At 39.9% G+C, this 17,189-nt stretch overlaps 2 protein-coding genes across 6 annotated transcripts in view; one reads left to right on the top strand and one right to left on the bottom strand.

The window, feature by feature from the left end:
- The first annotated feature begins 487 nt into the window (after nt 1-487).
- Nucleotides 488-17,189, top strand: part of LOC122664651 (pectin acetylesterase 9) — a 47,076-nt gene continuing 30,374 nt past the window's right edge. For 3 of the 5 annotated variants that reach the window (XM_043860582.1, XM_043860573.1, XM_043860590.1), the window contains exon 1: nt 488-710. The gene's annotated coding sequence lies outside the window, so the exon portion shown is untranslated. The remainder of the gene's footprint in view (nt 711-17,189) is intronic. The other 2 variants (XM_043860599.1, XM_043860607.1) reach the window with 1 other exon arrangement.
- Nucleotides 11,029-11,823, bottom strand: LOC122654710. Its single transcript, XM_043848925.1, has one exon. It carries the CDS (start codon nt 11,821-11,823, stop codon nt 11,029-11,031), a length of 795 nt encoding a protein of 264 aa, XP_043704860.1.

The raw sequence follows: 17,189 nt of genomic DNA on the forward strand, positions 1-17,189 counted from the left end.
CCCGTCCCAAATTTAGGAATGAGTAAAAAAATTTTCTTATTATTTTGTTTGGTAAGAACTACGAACTAGGCTTACCAAATAAAACAAAAAAAAAAAACTAAGAACCAGGAATCTACAAAAATTTTCCATTTTTTTAACTCTAATCCAATTACACATAGCCGGTTCACAACAACATGTGTTACTATTCTATCTTAAGTCCCCCAATCATCGGCAAACGACAAATGTATGCCAAAGTAACACTCCTCAGAGCTCAAGGGACCTTGGAAAGCGAATACTCTTGGACGGATCATTGTGGGCCGGACCAAGATCTGGTCTTTCTTTTGAGGGAAATTGCTGACGTCACTCGCATTTAATGAGCTCTGAACGATTTTACAGGACATTCCTAATTTCCAATTTCGAATTTCCAACTTCCAACCCCAACATTATTGTAAGGCGTGAAAGGCCATTCATTGGTTGGTTGGAAGTTTTTTCATTGCTCTCACACCAACTCACTCACTCTCCCACTCACTTTCCATATTAGATTATCGATAGTTTTAGTAGGTGATCCAAATCCTTGTTAGAAACTAGTTAGACATGTTAACGGCTGGAGTGATTAAAAGCTGTTTTGAAACGTTTAATTTAGAAGAATTGAAAACACAGAAGGAGATTCAGTTCGTCATGGCTCTTCGTGGATGAGATTTGAGAGCCAAGTGGATCGTTCTTGAGTTCAGGTTTGCGAAGTGGAATTTTCATTTATCTCTTTTTGGTTGTTTGGTTGCTTTCTAAATCTCTTTTATTACTGTTGCTTTCCCGCATTTTATGAATGGAAAGAAACCTGTTTGTGAATCAGACGATATGGATTCCTATATGATTTTTATGATTTGATTAACACCGGATAGAAAAAGGTGAGCAATGAGAGGGGCTTTGGAATGTTTTTCTCTGCTTTTTTTTTTTTTTTTTTTGAATTTGTAGTCTGTGCTCTTTATTTCTCACCGCATCTTTTCGCAGATGAAAAATTCTTAACTCTCATGGGCCTTGATTAGTTGATTTCATTGTCTTGTTTTGATGTAATTCTTCAGATTTTGAGTAAGACGCATTCTTTATATTTGAAAAGTCCTCCCTCCACCGTGTGAACTATGGATCTCATTACTTAATACTTACCTTGCTCTTCATAATTGTTGGAACAAAGCTCTTACAATTGATGAGAGGAAGATATCATTGGCAGTGAATCACAACCAATTACAGTGAACCAAGAATCTCGAAGATTTATTTACAGATCTCAATGAAGATTGGAGAAGGATAAATTTTTTTTTTTTATTGATTAGCACTTTTAGGTTATTTATTTATTTGCTTTGTAGTGAATTTTAATGCATAGGAAACATAACAACCTGCAGTGCAGGAATAATACAATACATACTCAATAGCTGGAACCACAAGACTTGATATGCCTCATACACATGGTGGATCTAGCAGCTCGTCTTGCCAACTGATTATACTTGAGCAGGCTGATAATCCAGCTAATGGAGTAAGAACCATGTTCCCGAAGTCACAGAAAAATCTTGCACGTTTAGTGAGTCATGTACTTCCTTGGAAATTAGACCCCAATCACTTAGTAACAGAGTCCCCTTCACTGTCTACAATCAAATGGGGTTATTCTAAAGAAGGGAAGATTTTGAGAGATAAAAATAACAGCCTTTTGGTTCTCTTTGATGGAACTTGTGACATCTAGGCATTCTAACTTTGCTCAGAAAGTAAGCCTGAGAATTGTTCTCTGAAGCCCCCCTGCACCAGCTGACACGGATTTGCTTAATGAGCTTCCGTTGAAGTTAATCCTTCAGCATAATCGTGTGGGGGTTGGGGAGCATTAATTTTCATCTATTTGTTGCATAGTTTGGTCAGGGTACATCATATTCCTTTCTTCTGTAATCACTTTGCAATAGATCATATTGAATTTCTCTATTGCAAGGTTTCTCCTGAATTTGTCTGGCTTTGTGAGTTTTAACCTCTTAAAGAATATAGATGTAGCAGATTATAGCACTAGAATATCAGAACCGAGAAGTGAAAAGAGAAGATGGAGAACAGATGGAGAGGAGGAAAGGGGACTGTTGGTTGTAACTGTCGAGCACACCAGTCCACCCCCCCCCCCCCCCTTATTGTCTTATTTATATTCAGATACACAGATTACAAAGAGGATTCCTAATCATATTAGGATCCATAAATATGAAATAGGAAGTAAACTAAACCTAGGTGTAAACCATAATAGAATAGGAGTTAATTAGAGAGGAATCTTGACTAGGATATTAAAATATCCTAATCGAGATTATCTCCAGCCCTAATTACTCGATACTCTTTAATACTCCCCCTCAAGCTGGAGCGTACAGATCACCAAGACCCAGCTTGGAACAACTCCAACAAAAAGTAGGACCAAACAACGGCTTGGTAAACACATCACCTAGTTGATTAGTAGTGGAAACAAATGGTGTAGAAATCAAGTTCTTCATGTTAGCGTCCCGAACAAAGTGACAATCAACTTCAATGTGCTTTGTCCTCTCATTCTGGATATTGGCAATATAAATGGCTGCTTGATTGTCACAAAGCATCTGCATAGGAGTGGTAGGAAATCCTAATTCCTGAAGTAGTGATTTTACCCACATCAACTCAGTAGTAATATGTGCTATGATTCGATACTTAGCTTTAACACTAGATCTAGCAACAGTGGTTTGTTTCTTACTTTTCTAGGTGATTAAGTTACCTCCCACAAAGGTGGAATAACTAGTCGTGGAGCGCCTATCACCATCAGCACCAGTCCAATCACCATCAGAATACCCTATCAGATTAATATTTTGATTAGGACGATAAATAAGACCTTTGCCAGGAGTACCTGTTAGATAGTGTAGTACATGGCAAGCAGCATCCCAGTGAATTTTCTTTGGTGCTTGCATAAACTGACTAATAACTCCAACGGCAAAGGAGATATCTGGTCAAGTAACAGTCAAATAAATGAGTTTGTCAACAAGTCTTCTATACTGATGTACATCTGTAAAGTCTTCACTCTCACTAGATCCAAGTTTTTGATGGGGAACCATGGGAGTATCAGCTGGTTTAGAAGCCAACATTCCAGTTTCAGAGAGGAGATCAAGGATATATTTCCTCTGTGATAAGCTAATACCTTTCTTGCTGCGCAAAACTTTAATACTAAGAAAATATTCGAGAATACCCAAGTCTTTCATCTGAAAGTGCTGATGAAGATAAGCCTTAACTTAAGCAATACTAGAAGCATCATTACCAGATATAATAATGTCATCCACATAAACTACCATTATAATCACCTTTGAGCCCTGGCGGCGAATAAAGATGGAATGGTCAGAGTAACACTGTGAGAACCCAAATTTAGTGGCAATGGAGATGAATTTATCAAACCATGTTCTTGGAGATTGTTTCAACCCATAGATTGCCTTACAAACTCTGCATACGTTGATAGAATCCTCCCCCCTGAGCAACATACCCTGGAGGTTACTCCATATAAACCTCCTCCTGAAGATCACCATAAAGAAAAACATTCTTGATATCGATCTGATATAACGGCCAATCTAAGTTGATGGCCAAAGAAGTAAGAACCCGAACTGAATTCAAGCGAGCAACAGGTGAGAAAGTTTCAAAGTAATCAACACTATAAGTATGAGTATAGCCTTTGGCAACCAGTCGGGCCTTAAGACGATCAATAAAACCATCAAGATTGTATTTGATAGTATAAACCCATCGACACCTGACAAGATCCTTCCTAATAGATCGTGAAACTAGAGTCCAAGTATTTTGAGAGAGTAATGCATCCATTTCTGTGTCCATTGTTGCCTTCCAGCTAGGATGAGATAAAGCCTCATGGTGGGTCGTAGGAACAAAGTTAGTAGACAAAGCAGAAGCAAGTGGGTGATAGTGAGATGAAAGATGAGAAATTGATACATATCTTTCAATTGGATAAACAATGAGTGATTAATGGGATTTTTGAGTACAAGAGCGAGTACCTTTACAGACATCAACCGGTAAGTCGAGGGAGACCTCAACACCAGAATCAGATGGTGAGGCAGGAGGAGCGACGGCTGCGGTAGTGGATGGCAGCTCCAGAACACTGGGAGAAAAGGGTATCGGATGAGGGTCAATGGTGGTAATGTTGTCCTAGATAGAGGCAAGTCCCACTAGGAGCCAGGTAAACACTGATTCCAAGACTGTCTGCTGATTGGGGCAGATTTGGGTGTTTTTAGGGTGAAAACTAGGGTAGGTTTTAGAATTTGTGGATGGGTCTTATATGGTTTTAATAGGCAGGCCTAGGGGGTTGTTATGGTATAAAAATATCAAGGTTTAGATAGGTTTGAAAATTCTTCAGAATTGGTTTTGGGTTTTAGAAATTAGGAAAACACTTAAATTTAGGGTTTGTAGTTGGAGATTGGAGTAGGGTTTTTGGTCGAATGTTAGGGACAGTGGGAGGGAAGTTTGACCAAGTTTTGGGCAGATTCTGATGGTTGAATTGGATTATACAGAATTTAGGGTTTTTTTTACGTTTCACAGAGACAAGGCAAACTAGGATTGGAGTGGGAGGATGGGGCTGCAAGTTGGATCAAATGGAGGGTATGTAGTATGCAGGCTGTGGTTTGAATTTGAAGAAATTCTGATGGTCAAATCTGTCTGGGCAACAAGATCTAGGGTTTAATGGAATTAGGTATAATGGAATTCAAACACAAAAACAAAGGGGATCGATTGGGGGGGGGGAATTAGAGGATTAGAAGAAGAAATTGGTGAACAAGTTGCAGCAGAAATCCACTGGCAACAGCTTGAATAGATGTGAAGGATAGAACCACCTTCAAATTAAAGAAGATCCTCCCAGCCATCACAACGTAAGGAGTCAACCGGATTCCACCAGTCCCTTTCCATCTTGATGTCCACAAGGATGCACAAACTCACAAGGGAGCAATGGAGCGGCAGCAATGACAGCCAACCAAAAATGAAATTTTAATTCAAATAATCTGTGGGGGGAGCCTCCCACGATTTCTAATTTTATAATCGAAGGCTAATAACCCATTCCTAATACAATCTAAACTCTTCCTTCACAAATCGTGGAAGGGAATGACTATAATCTAAAGCTAATAACTTAAAACACTGAAAAGACCTAATTAACCCTACTAACTTAAATTAAAAGACTTAAATAAAATCACTTAAATTGAACCAATTGGATGCAACCAATTTGAACCGGTTCAATTAAAAAACATAAAAATAAACTAAGTGTTGGGCTAATCCCGTATGCAACCTATGTACCCCTAGTTTAAGCCCATTAAAGTGGCTGATTACATAGGAAACCCTTGGGAACAAAGGTTCAATGTATATATATATCCCAACCCTAGACTTATTACTAAAGAAATAAGCCTATTTCGATGATGAAACTGCATCAGGTGGCCGGCTCAATAGTAGTGGAGGGTAAAACAGGTTAGCGACGACGAAGATAGTGATAAACCTTAACCGGTGGAGGTGGTGAGATGGGTATGGGCACAGGTATGGGAGGACCTAGAAGATATTCATTGTTTACAGTAGACGGTGTAGGAGAAGTAGAACAAGGAGTATTTTCAAAAAAGGTAACTTCAGCACTAAGAAACTGTTTATGGGAAAACCAAATCAAAACATTTCTATCATTTCTGGGTCCTAGAGTAACCAAGAAAAACACACTTAATAGACCGAGGGGATTACTTATCAATGACATGGTGAAGAATGTGAACAAAGCATACACAACCAACCCACCAGGATATAGTGTCACACCCCGGCCCGGTTTATAAGAGCCAAGTGTGACTGGATGTCTCTGACACCCAACCAACCCACCAGGATCGCCAGTGCTGTACTCTATTCGCAAGTCTTGTTCACAAATAACAGAATTAAATGCAGCGGAAGCAATTTAATATAAGAATAAGGCAGTAATAAAGAAGATCTAAACTGAACAGTGATATGCATATATTTTCAAAAGAAACTTTGAGTTACAAGGTTAGTTCTCAAAAGTTACTTAAAAACCCACAAAGATTTATATACGATATTCTTTAGCCGGTTTGATGGCTTGGAGAGATTTATGGCACAGGGGTTTGATGGCATGAGGAGGGACTTTTCACATGTTAGTGGTCGTGTCCAGGCAGTGGAGACTGAGTTGGTTCAGTGGAGATCCTTTTTCTCTGGTTAGGGACCACGACCACCACCACCACCATCATCATAGCAGTAGAGATGTTTTATTCCTAGTTTAGTTTTAACTTTACTTTGAAATTTTCAGTTGTTACTGTCCTTATAAGAACAATGTTTCCCAGTTTCAGTACGCTTATCTGATGTAATCCAATCAGCCTAAGAGCTAAAATTTTGTATAAGCTCGAATATATATAATAGAAGTTTTTATCTTTACATTTACAGTCTACAATCAAGTTTCTTTTTACTTGGTAGCTTTTAGTTGAGGTTTTTAGTTATCCCTAACTGAACTCACCTTCAGGTCAATGAGTTCAAGAGCTGCCGTATCATGAACTTGACTGCGAATAGAAATAGAGCATGATTGCTCTGATACCACTTAAATGTCACACCCCGGCCCTGTTTATAAGGGCTAAGTGTGACTGGATGTCTCTGACACCCAACCAACCCACCAGGATCGCAAGTGCTGTACTCTATTCGCAAGTCTTGTTCACAAATAACAAAATTAAATGCAGCGGAAGCAATTTAATATAAGAATAAAGCAGTAATAAAGAAGATCTAAACTGAACAGTGATATGTATATATATTCAAAAGAAATTTTGAGTTACAAGGTTAGTTCTCAAAAGTTACTCAAAAACCCACAAAGACTTATATACGATATTCTTTACAAAAGTGTTATAACAAAAAGGGGTAGAGATAGCCTGATCAATCAAGAAGATCAGGAGAAGGCGCAACGGTCACATGAGCACGAAGACCAGTAGAGGAGTATCAACTCCATGAGCAGTAGGAAAATCCTCAGCAGAACGAATCCCCACAGAAACACCAGCAACACCGAGAGTAGTCTCATTTGAAAAATAAAGTGATCACAAGGGGTGAGCTCCACCGAGCCCAGTAAGGAAATGCATGCAAACACAACACAATAGTCCATGATGCATGTCCTAATCTAGCATGCACCTAACATGGAAACTAAGTTATATAGGGTATACGTACTACTGTAGCAGATGCTAACCTCGGTCTCGGAAACACATAACCAGACGTCGGTCACCCGAGCGAAACCATTCTACTACGGTGAGGACCCGCCGTTCAGGCATCATACATCCGACCTAGCGGACCCCCAATGACCAACCCTACTGTTTGTTCCCACAATGAGTACACACGCTAACATGGGACAATGAATGGTATCCCGGCATACCCTTGGCTATACCACGGGTTGTCAACACTTCTTCCCTGTTGGTAAGGGACGTAGTAATCGGGTAATGATATATATAACCTAGCCCAAGGCAATCTAATCATGATAGCACATGTATGATCATTTGAATTATAAAGTATGAAGATTTCACTATCATCAATTTAAGAACAAGAATAAGTATCAATGCAAAAAGATGCCAATGCAGCCTAAATCACATGCAATTTAGTGCAATAAATGCAAGCTAATAAACTATATGTATTGAGTAGTATTGATGATGCATGGCATGGCAATTAGAATAATAGCAAATTAAAGAATCAAACACACTGAAATTAAGTTCAAATTCCCTTACCTGTACAGTAGTCTAGTCCTAGCCAATACTTCTCCAAAAGATCCAAACAAGACAGAGTAGAACGGAAATAAAAGCCCTAAATCACATGTAAACATCATCCATTAGGTTAAAAAAGAAACCAAGAGTAAACCCCAAGGTACTAGGGCAGCAAGGGCACAAAAAGGAGAAGCCGGATTCGGGGGGGTACAGGGCCGGACAACCGGCCCTAGGCCTGCAACTGCATCCGGCCCTGAGGCCGAATTGGGGGTTTTAGTTCTAATGCATGGATCTTCACATGCAGACCACCAATTTCATGTTTCAGACTATATTTAAGGTGGGTCAACCTTGATACATGTTTTAATTTCAAAAATCATAATTAATTTGTGTTAATTAGTTGTTTGATTAAAATTACCCAAATAGGGATAATTAATTTGATCAATTCAGCTTGGATTTGGGTTCCTAAAGTGGGAAATTCAGGTCACTGGCAAGTCTAAACCAGTATTTGGTTCAAAATAGTAATTATATACTGTAGATGGTCAATTAGACTTACTTATTTTAAGTTTTAATGGCTGAATAGGGACTAGGAGGCATTAGGGATGAAGAATGGAGAAGATAGAAGAGAGAATTGCGGAAATTTATGGCTTACCTTGGTACAACAGTGAGCAAGGATGAAGACAGCTCAAAACTTGTGCAAATAAGTCTCCTATAGAGGTTCCCAAGCTTCAATTTCAAGTACTCAACCAAAGCCCCAAGTATAGAGCTCACTTTCCCTTCTTCTTCCCGCTCCTTTCTCCTTCCCTTTTTCTTCTTCTCTAAGGCTGCCAAGGCTGAATCGTTTTCCTCTCTTGGTTAGATATGGGAATAGTGAAATGTGTCTCATATATGTAGTTAGTGGATTAATTAGGTGGTGTTTGGTTTTTAAATAAAAATCTGTTTTGTGAATTAATTCTTAAAACTGATTCTAAGTAGAATTAATTGCTTAATTAGCTTCCTCTAAGTGTAAAATGATGTGGTTTGACATCAGGGGAAATCTGAAGACGGGTAACTACTGGGAATTGGATTCCCCACTGGGGATGTGGGTCCCGCAGAGGCAATTTGACTAAAATACCCCTCGAACTCTATTTGGTCATACATAACATTATAAAAATACATTTAAATTATACTTACATCGAGTTTAATTAAGGGAGAGGTTCTGCATAGCCTCCAGGCAGCAGATCCGACACAGGTAACTCCAGTGCGAGGTTCCACAGGGGTCCTCTGACTCCAAAAGGGCAAGTTGGGAAGAATCCCTGGAATCCTCCATAGGAGTATCAAGAGATTCATCTATATCCTCGACCGATGCAACCCATAGCATCGATGCCACCATAGACTCAGAGCTGGAACTTGAAATCACACAAGTTCCAAAAAGTTTAAATTTATTGCGGATTTCACACTCTACCCCCCTTATTAGAATTTCGTCCTCGAAATTGACGTACCTGGGAGATCGAAGAGGTAAGGGTATCTCTCTCTCATCAAGTCTTCTCTTTCCTAAGATGCCTCAGCTATAGAGTGGTTACTCCACCTGACTTTCAGAAAAGAAATAGTTCGATTCCTCAGGTTATGCTCATTCACATCATTAATCTCTTCTGGCACCTTTTCTAGTAAGCTGTGTCATGGGCATAGCTATCTTGGAGAAGTTCTCTATGAACCTTCTATAGTAACCAGCTAATCCCAGAAAGCTTCTTATCTCTGTCACAGTCTTGGGACTCTCCCAATTCACTACAGCTTCAACCTTCCCAGGGTCTACTTCAATCCCTCTGGCTGAAATCACATGGCCTAAGAACCCAACTTGAGACGACCAAAATTCACACTTGCTGAATTTTGAATAAAGTTGCTTCTCTCTCAGTCTTTGTAGAACAAATCTTAAATGCTGGGCATGCTCCTCTTCATTCTTGGAGTAGATCAAGATGTCATCAATAAAGATTATTACAAATTTGTCCAAGACATCGTGAAAGACTCTGTTCATTAAGGCCATAAGGGCAGCTGGAGCATTTGTAAGGCCAAAAGACATTACCAGGAACTCATAGTGTCCGTACCGAGTCCTGAATGCTGTTTTACTGATATCGGCTTCCTTGATTTGAAGCTGATGGTACCCCGATCTGAGATCAATCTTCAAAAAGACTTGGGCACCTTGAAGTTGATCGAAGAGATCATCAATCCTTGGTAAAGGATATTTATTCTTGATTGTCAGCTTATTCAGCTCTCTGTAATCGATGCACATTCTCATGGAGCTGTCTTTCTTCTTCACAAATAGCACTGGAGCACCCCAAGGAGAGATACTCGGTCTCATGAATCATTTCTTTAACAAGTCTTGAAGCTGAATCTGCAATTCCTTCAGTTCTGTCGGTGCCATTCTGTAAGGTGCTTTAGATACCGGCGCCGCTCCAGGTATTAAATCAATCACAAACTCATTCTCTCTTGGTGGGGGTGGACTTGTTAAATTTTCAGGGAAGACATCAGGAAATTCCTCAACAATAGGAATCTCAGACATAGGCCTAACCTGTGTCCTGGTATCCATAACCGACACAAGGTATCCCTGGCATCCCTTTTTTAACATCTTCTTCATCTTTAAGGCTAAAATCACCATCTTTCTGGGTTTCTTCTTCTTATCACCCACAAAGATGAATCCCTTCTCGCCTCTAGGCTAGAATACTATCTTTCTATCTACACACAGTACACTTGCCTTGTGCGCTGCTAACCAATCCATCCCCAATATGATGTCAAAGTCTGTTATATCGAGTTGGATCAGATGGGCATTCATGTCTCTGCCAGCAATCCTCACGGCACATGGTTCATACAACGTGTTCAAGTCTATCCTTGATCCAGTGGGTGTGTTGACTGCTAGACCCTCTGCCAAACACTTTGGTGACACACCAGTTCTCTTAGCAAATAACGGAGACACAAAGGAGTACGTCGCTCCAGTATCAAACAAGGTGTATGCAGGAGTAGAGCAAATAAGAATGGTACCTATATGTCATGATTTGATGATTATGTATGCATGACATCATTTAATTGAAAATACAATTAAATATAAGTTTAGAATGATACCAGTAACCACATTCTGGTTAGCCTCAGCCTCGCTTGCAGTTACAGAGTAGACTCGGCCTTGAGGCTTACTGGTTGGCTGGCGAGCAGGATATACAGGTCTCTTGTGGAAACATGTCCTGGAAGTATGACATAGTTGACCACATGTGAAGCATTTGAAGTTTGCAGCACTTGCTGGAGCTGCTGCATCTATTGCCTTGGTGGTAGGATTTGCATACGCCGATCTAGACACTGTTGACTCAGACTAACTCTTCTGTGGCAAGGCTGGAGCTGCACTAGATCCAGAAGATTTGCTGAATTTGCTGAATCCTCTATCAAAGAACGGGGCTGCTCGTTTGCCGGATGACTGACTGACATGATAAGCATCCCTCTGCTTATCCTCAATCTTCTTTGCAGTTTGCACAGTCTCTGAGTATCCTTGAGTCGGTCTGGTGGCCATTATAGAGACAATCTGTGGCCTCAATCCATCCTCAAACTTCTGTGCCTTTGCTTCATCATCACTCAGGTAAGGAGGGGCAAAGAAGAAAAGCTCTTCGAACTTCTGCTGGTATTCTAACACAGATTTAGGTCCCTGTGTTAGCTCTGCCAATTCTATCTCCTTCTTCTTCCTTACACTGGTGGGAAAGTAATTTGCAAAGAAGGCCTGCTTGAAAATGTCCCATGTTATAACTGGGTGTGCTACCTCCAAAATAGGCCTAGTAGTTTCCCACCAAGCTTCTGCCTCGTACTGGAGCTTGTATCCAGCACATATAAGTTTCTGCTTTTCATTACAGCCCAGAAACTTTAATGCCTTTTTCATTTCCTTCACCCATTTAACGGGTAGCAAGATATCTCTGCTGATCCCGGCAAAAGTAAGGGGCTGCATCTTAAGAAATCTTTCCATCATACATCCCTCAGTATCATGTTGTTGTACAGGAGGGGGAGGTACAGCAGGGGCTGCAGGGACTGCCTGCGGAGTCTGTAAGTTCCTAATAACTGCTTGAAACTGATCACCCATGTCGGTGATCATCTGATGCATCTGTTGTTGCTGCCTTTCCATTATTGTATCAACAAGACTAGCAACATCGTGCATAGGTATGTCAGATTGTCAGGAGGGTTCCCTTGTGCACCCCCAGCTGGAGGATCATTATGGGCAGGGTTAGAGGAAGAGGTTGCTTGTGCACGCCCCCCTGCGTTACGCCTCTGATATGTGTTAGGAGGCCGTGGGTCCATAATGATCAGCTGAGAAAAGAATGCAAACATCAAACTATCAGCATATGTATCAGTTTGATATAATAGAGTGCACAGTTATGATAAAGCAATAAGAACAGTAAAGTATGATTCATCATACATGCTAGAATTTAAGGAAGGCCTTGAAGTTTATCCGCTCATCTGTGGAGGATGGATTCGATGCGAGTGGTATGAACTTGAAGGTATTCTACCCTTCGATCGATGATATAGAAATCCCTGGTCATCAAGGACTTACTGTCATTCCAGAGAATCGACTGGAGATACAAGCGGTCATTGGCGAGTAGCTTGAGTACTCGATTCAACTCGTCGATGTTTTCGGGATTATAGTTGTATTCTTCAATTGGCCTTAACACATAACTCATCTTGAGTCGTAGTTACGTGTTAAGCCAAAGGTTCGGGTACCTAAAAAGAAAAATACAATATTATACAATATATTATAAACACAATATGATAACTATTCAGTTAAGTCATGTATTATCTCTAACTCTCTAAGTAGTGATATATTTACAGCATTTATGTAACACTTAGCACATAATGCATAACACATACACTTACTATTAACGTATGCATTTATTCATATAATACAAATATACTTACATGTATTTTCTATTTACTTACGTAAATATAATTATTAATACTAATTAATATTTACATTATGCTTTCAATGTTTATAATATACAAGTAATAGTATTATTACATAAACCTTTTTAACATATTATAGATACGTTATATACATATACATATACTTTAAGTTGTCTTTTATATACCTATTATACATGGTTAATAAGTACATTAAGTCTTATTATATGAGTATATTTTATTTTAATTTATTTTAAAATTTTCCTAATTATTTGGGCCAGCCGGATGCAGACCCAAAAAGTGCCGGAAACACAGACAAAATAGGGCCGGACGTCCGCCCCATGAAACAGTGGCTACTTAAGAAAATTGGTTCAGTCGGATTTAGAGGCCGGATTCAGCCTCGAACTGAGCCGGTCTTTCGCCCGGCTGAACTGGGCATATAAAAAGATTTCGGGTCCCTCTAAAAAGGACCCATTTCAATTCTTTTTGCTTCTAAGTCTTTCCTAAACCTCTTCTAAGGCTATTCTAGGGTTCCAACACCCAAAGTTGAGCTTTGATCCTTGGATTTACTCTTCAAATCAACAAGTAAGTGTTCAAACTATGAAATTTCTTTAGTTTTCTCATTTCTTGCCCAAACTAGATCTATTTCCACTATTTCTCCTATGTTTCTAAGACATTTAGGTTACTTTGTTTCTAGTTTAGGAATCTTTACAAATCTTCACATAAGTTTTGTTGTTTAGTTCATTTTCTTTTCTTCTTATTGCACTAAATCTGTTTATGTTGGTAGTCCTAAGCCATTTGCTAAAATTCTTCTTAAACCCCCTATTTTTGTTTGTTCCAAAAATTGATTTTGGCTTTTCTTTTTATTTTTTTTTAAGCTTACTGTTTTATACATACTCTTACTAGTATATTCCTATATCTACTAAGGTTTCACTCAAAAACTTGTATAATGTTTTTTTTTTTTTTTGGGTGAATAAAAGAATTCATTACCAAGGAAAAGAGAAACAAGGGCCCCCTTAAGGGGAAAACAACAGCCAGTAAATAAGTATATTGTTATTATTAGCTAAATACGTCATCTCCTAATTATATAGTTTATTGTTTTCCTTAAATTGTATGCTGTCCTACTCCTTTTAATTTATTTTATTTGTTAAATATTTGCTGTACATAGGAAATGGCTGCAGCCCAAGGCCGCGGGGGAAGGGGAAGAGGTAGAGGAGGAAGGGGAAGGGGTAGGGCTGTTGCTCCACCAGAATTCAACCCAAGATATTTCTGAAATGTGGAAGAAGAAGAATATTATCGTGAGTGGTTTATGGAAAGAAAAGTGGAAGAGGAAAGGGATGTTGTACTAGCTGACCTTGTTGCATTCAAGGTCCAGGAGAGGTTCGAGAGGTTAGGATGGTTATCTATGCTACAGCCAGTAAGGCACTGCTACCCTAGGCTGGTTCGGCTGTTCCTAAGTAACCTCTCCTACTGGTACGAAGGTGATGAGTTCTATATCAGTTCTTATGTGAAGGAAATGCCTATCTCCTTCAACACAACCCAGTTAGCTAACATACTAGAGATTTCTAACGAGGGGGAACGGAGGTACTGTACTCTAGTTGTAGATGCATCTGAGTTCCTGGCTGATGAAGAGCAGGAATGGTTATATTCAGTCCTCACCAATGGCAAGTTCTATGAGAGGATGAAGTCTGAGTTGGATTTGCTTCCATCAGCACGAGTGCTCTCCAGGATTTGTGGACATAATGTAGTCCAGAAGAGTGGGTATCGGACTGAGTTATCCACCATGCAGATCTTGGCCACCTACTGCCTCTACATAGGTTACCAGATTTGCTTGCCATATGCTATCATGCGCACTATGACACATTTGCATGACAATCCTGGGCGGGGTAATCTGTTGTTCGGAAGACTTCTCACCAAGATCTTTCCTAGGTTTGGGGTAAGCTTAAGGAATGAGGAGATTTCGACAGGGAACACTGTGAGCATCAATCGGGTCTCTCTAGTGAAGATGAGTATAGTACTCCCTCCATTTTTTCCCGAGCTTGGACATCCTAATTGCACTGATATGGGTTAGACTACTGATGTAGAGGACACTACAGAGAGAGTGCATACAGGGGCACACAGAGATCCACCTACTCCTCCCAAGCACACTCCTCATGGTCATGCGGACGCTTCCTCCTCGACAGCAGCTATCCCTACAGATGGTACTCCCTGGGGACAGCTCCTTAGCCGGTTTGATGGCTTGGAGAGATTTATGGCACAGGGGTTTGATGGCATGAGGAGGGACTTTTCACATGTTAGTGGTCGTGTCCAGGCAGTGGAGACTGAGTTGGTTCAGTGGAGATCCTTCTTCTCTGGTTAGGGACCACCACCCCCACCACCACCACCATCATCACAGCAGTAGAGATGTTTTATTCCTAGTTTAGTTTTAACGTTACTTTGAAATTTTCAGTTGTTACTGTCCTTGTAAGAACAATGTTTCCCAGTTTCAGTACGCTTATCTGATGTAATCCAATCAGCCTAAGAGCTAAAATTTTGTATAAACTCGAATATATATAATAGAAGTTTTTATCTTTACATTTACAGTCTACAATCAAGTTTCTTTTTACTTGGTAGCTTTTAGTTGAGGTTTATAGTTATCCCTAACTGAACTCACCTTCAGGTCAATGAGTTCAAGAGCTGCCGTATCATAAACTTGACTGCGAATAGAAATAGAGCATGATTGCTCTGATACCACTTAAATGTCACACCCCGGCCCGGTCTATAAGGGCCAAGTGCGACTGGATGTCTCTGACACCCAACCAACCCACCAGGATCGCAAGTGCTGTATTCTATTCGCAAGTCTTGTTCACAAATAACAAAATTAAATGCAGCGGAAGCAATTTAATATAAGAATAAGGCAGTAATAAAGAAGATCTAAACTGAACAGTGATATGTATATATATTCAAAAGAAATTTTGAGTTACAAGGTTAGTTCTCAAAAGTTACTAAAAAACCCACAAAGACTTATATACGATATTCTTTACAAAAGTGTTATAACAAAAAGGGATAGAGATAGCCTGATCAATCAGGAAGATCAGGAGAAGGAGCAGCGGTCACATGAGAACGAAGCTTCGTGCTCCACCAGTAGAGGAGTATCAACTCCATGAGTAGTAGGAAAATCCTCAGCAGAACGAATCCCCACAGAAACACCAGCAACACCGAGAGTAGTCTCATTTGAAAAATAAAGTGATCACAAGGGGTGAGCTCCATCGAGCCCAGTAAGGAAATGCATGCAAACACAATACAATAGTCCATGATGCATGTCCTAATCTAGCATGCACCTAACATGGAAACTAAGTCATATGGGGTATAAGTACTACTGTAGTAGATGCTAACCTCGGTCTCGGAAACACATAACCAGACGTCGGTCACCCGAGCGAAACTATTCTACTACGGTGAGGACCCCCCAGTTCAGGCATCATACATCTGACCCTAGCAGACCCCCAATGACCAACCCTACTGTTTGTTCCCACAGCGGAGTACACACGCTAACATGGGACAGTGAATGGTATCCCGGCATACCCTTCGGCTATACCACGGGTTGTCCAACACTTCTTCCCCTGTTGGTAAGGGACGTAGTACTGGGTAATGATATATATAACCTAGCCCAGTGCAATCTAATCATGATAGCACATGTATGATCATTTGAATTATAAAGTAACAGTACTTCACTATCATCAATTTAAGAACAAGAATAAGTATCAATGCAGTGCAGCATGCCAATGCAGCCTAAATCACATGCAATTTAGTGCAATAAATACAAGCTAATAAACTATATGTATTGAGTAGTATTGATGATGCATGGCGTGGCAATCAGAATAACAGCAAATTAAAGAATCAAACACACTGAAATTAAGTTCAAATTCCCTTACCTGTATAGTAGTCTAGTCCTAGCCAATACTTCTCCAAAAGATCCAAACAAGATAGAGTAGAACAGAAATAAACAGCCCTAAATCACATGTAAACATCATCCATTAGGTTCAAAAAGAAACCAAGAGTAAACCCCAAGGTACTAGGGCAGCAAGGGCACAAAAAGGAGTAGCCGGATTCAGGGGGGTACAGGGCCGAACGACCGGCCCTAGGCCTGCAACTGCATCCGGCCCTGAGGCCGAATTGGGGGTTTTAGTTCTAATGCATGGATCTTCACATGCAGACCACCAATTTCATGTTTCAGACTATATTTAAGGTGGGTCAACCTTGATACATGTTTTAATTTCAAAAATCATAATTAATTTGTGCTAATTAGTTGTTTGATTACAATTACCCAAATAGGGATAATTAATTTGATCAATTCAGCTTGGATTTGGGTTCCTAAAGTGGGAAATTCAGGTCACAGGCAAGTCTGAACCAGTATTTGGTTCAAAATAGTAATTATATACTGTAGATGGTCAATTAGACTTACTTATTTTAAGTTTTAATGGCTGAATAGGGACTAGGAGGCATTAGGGATGAAGAATGGAGAAGATAGAAGAGAGAATTGCGGAAATTTATGGCTTACCTTGGTACAACAGTGAGCAAGGATGAAGACAGCTCAAAACTTGTGCAAATAAGTCTCCT

The sequence above is a fragment of the Telopea speciosissima genome, chromosome 1, assembly GCF_018873765.1.
Source record: "Telopea speciosissima isolate NSW1024214 ecotype Mountain lineage chromosome 1, Tspe_v1, whole genome shotgun sequence".
NCBI lineage: Eukaryota > Viridiplantae > Streptophyta > Magnoliopsida > Proteales > Proteaceae > Telopea > Telopea speciosissima.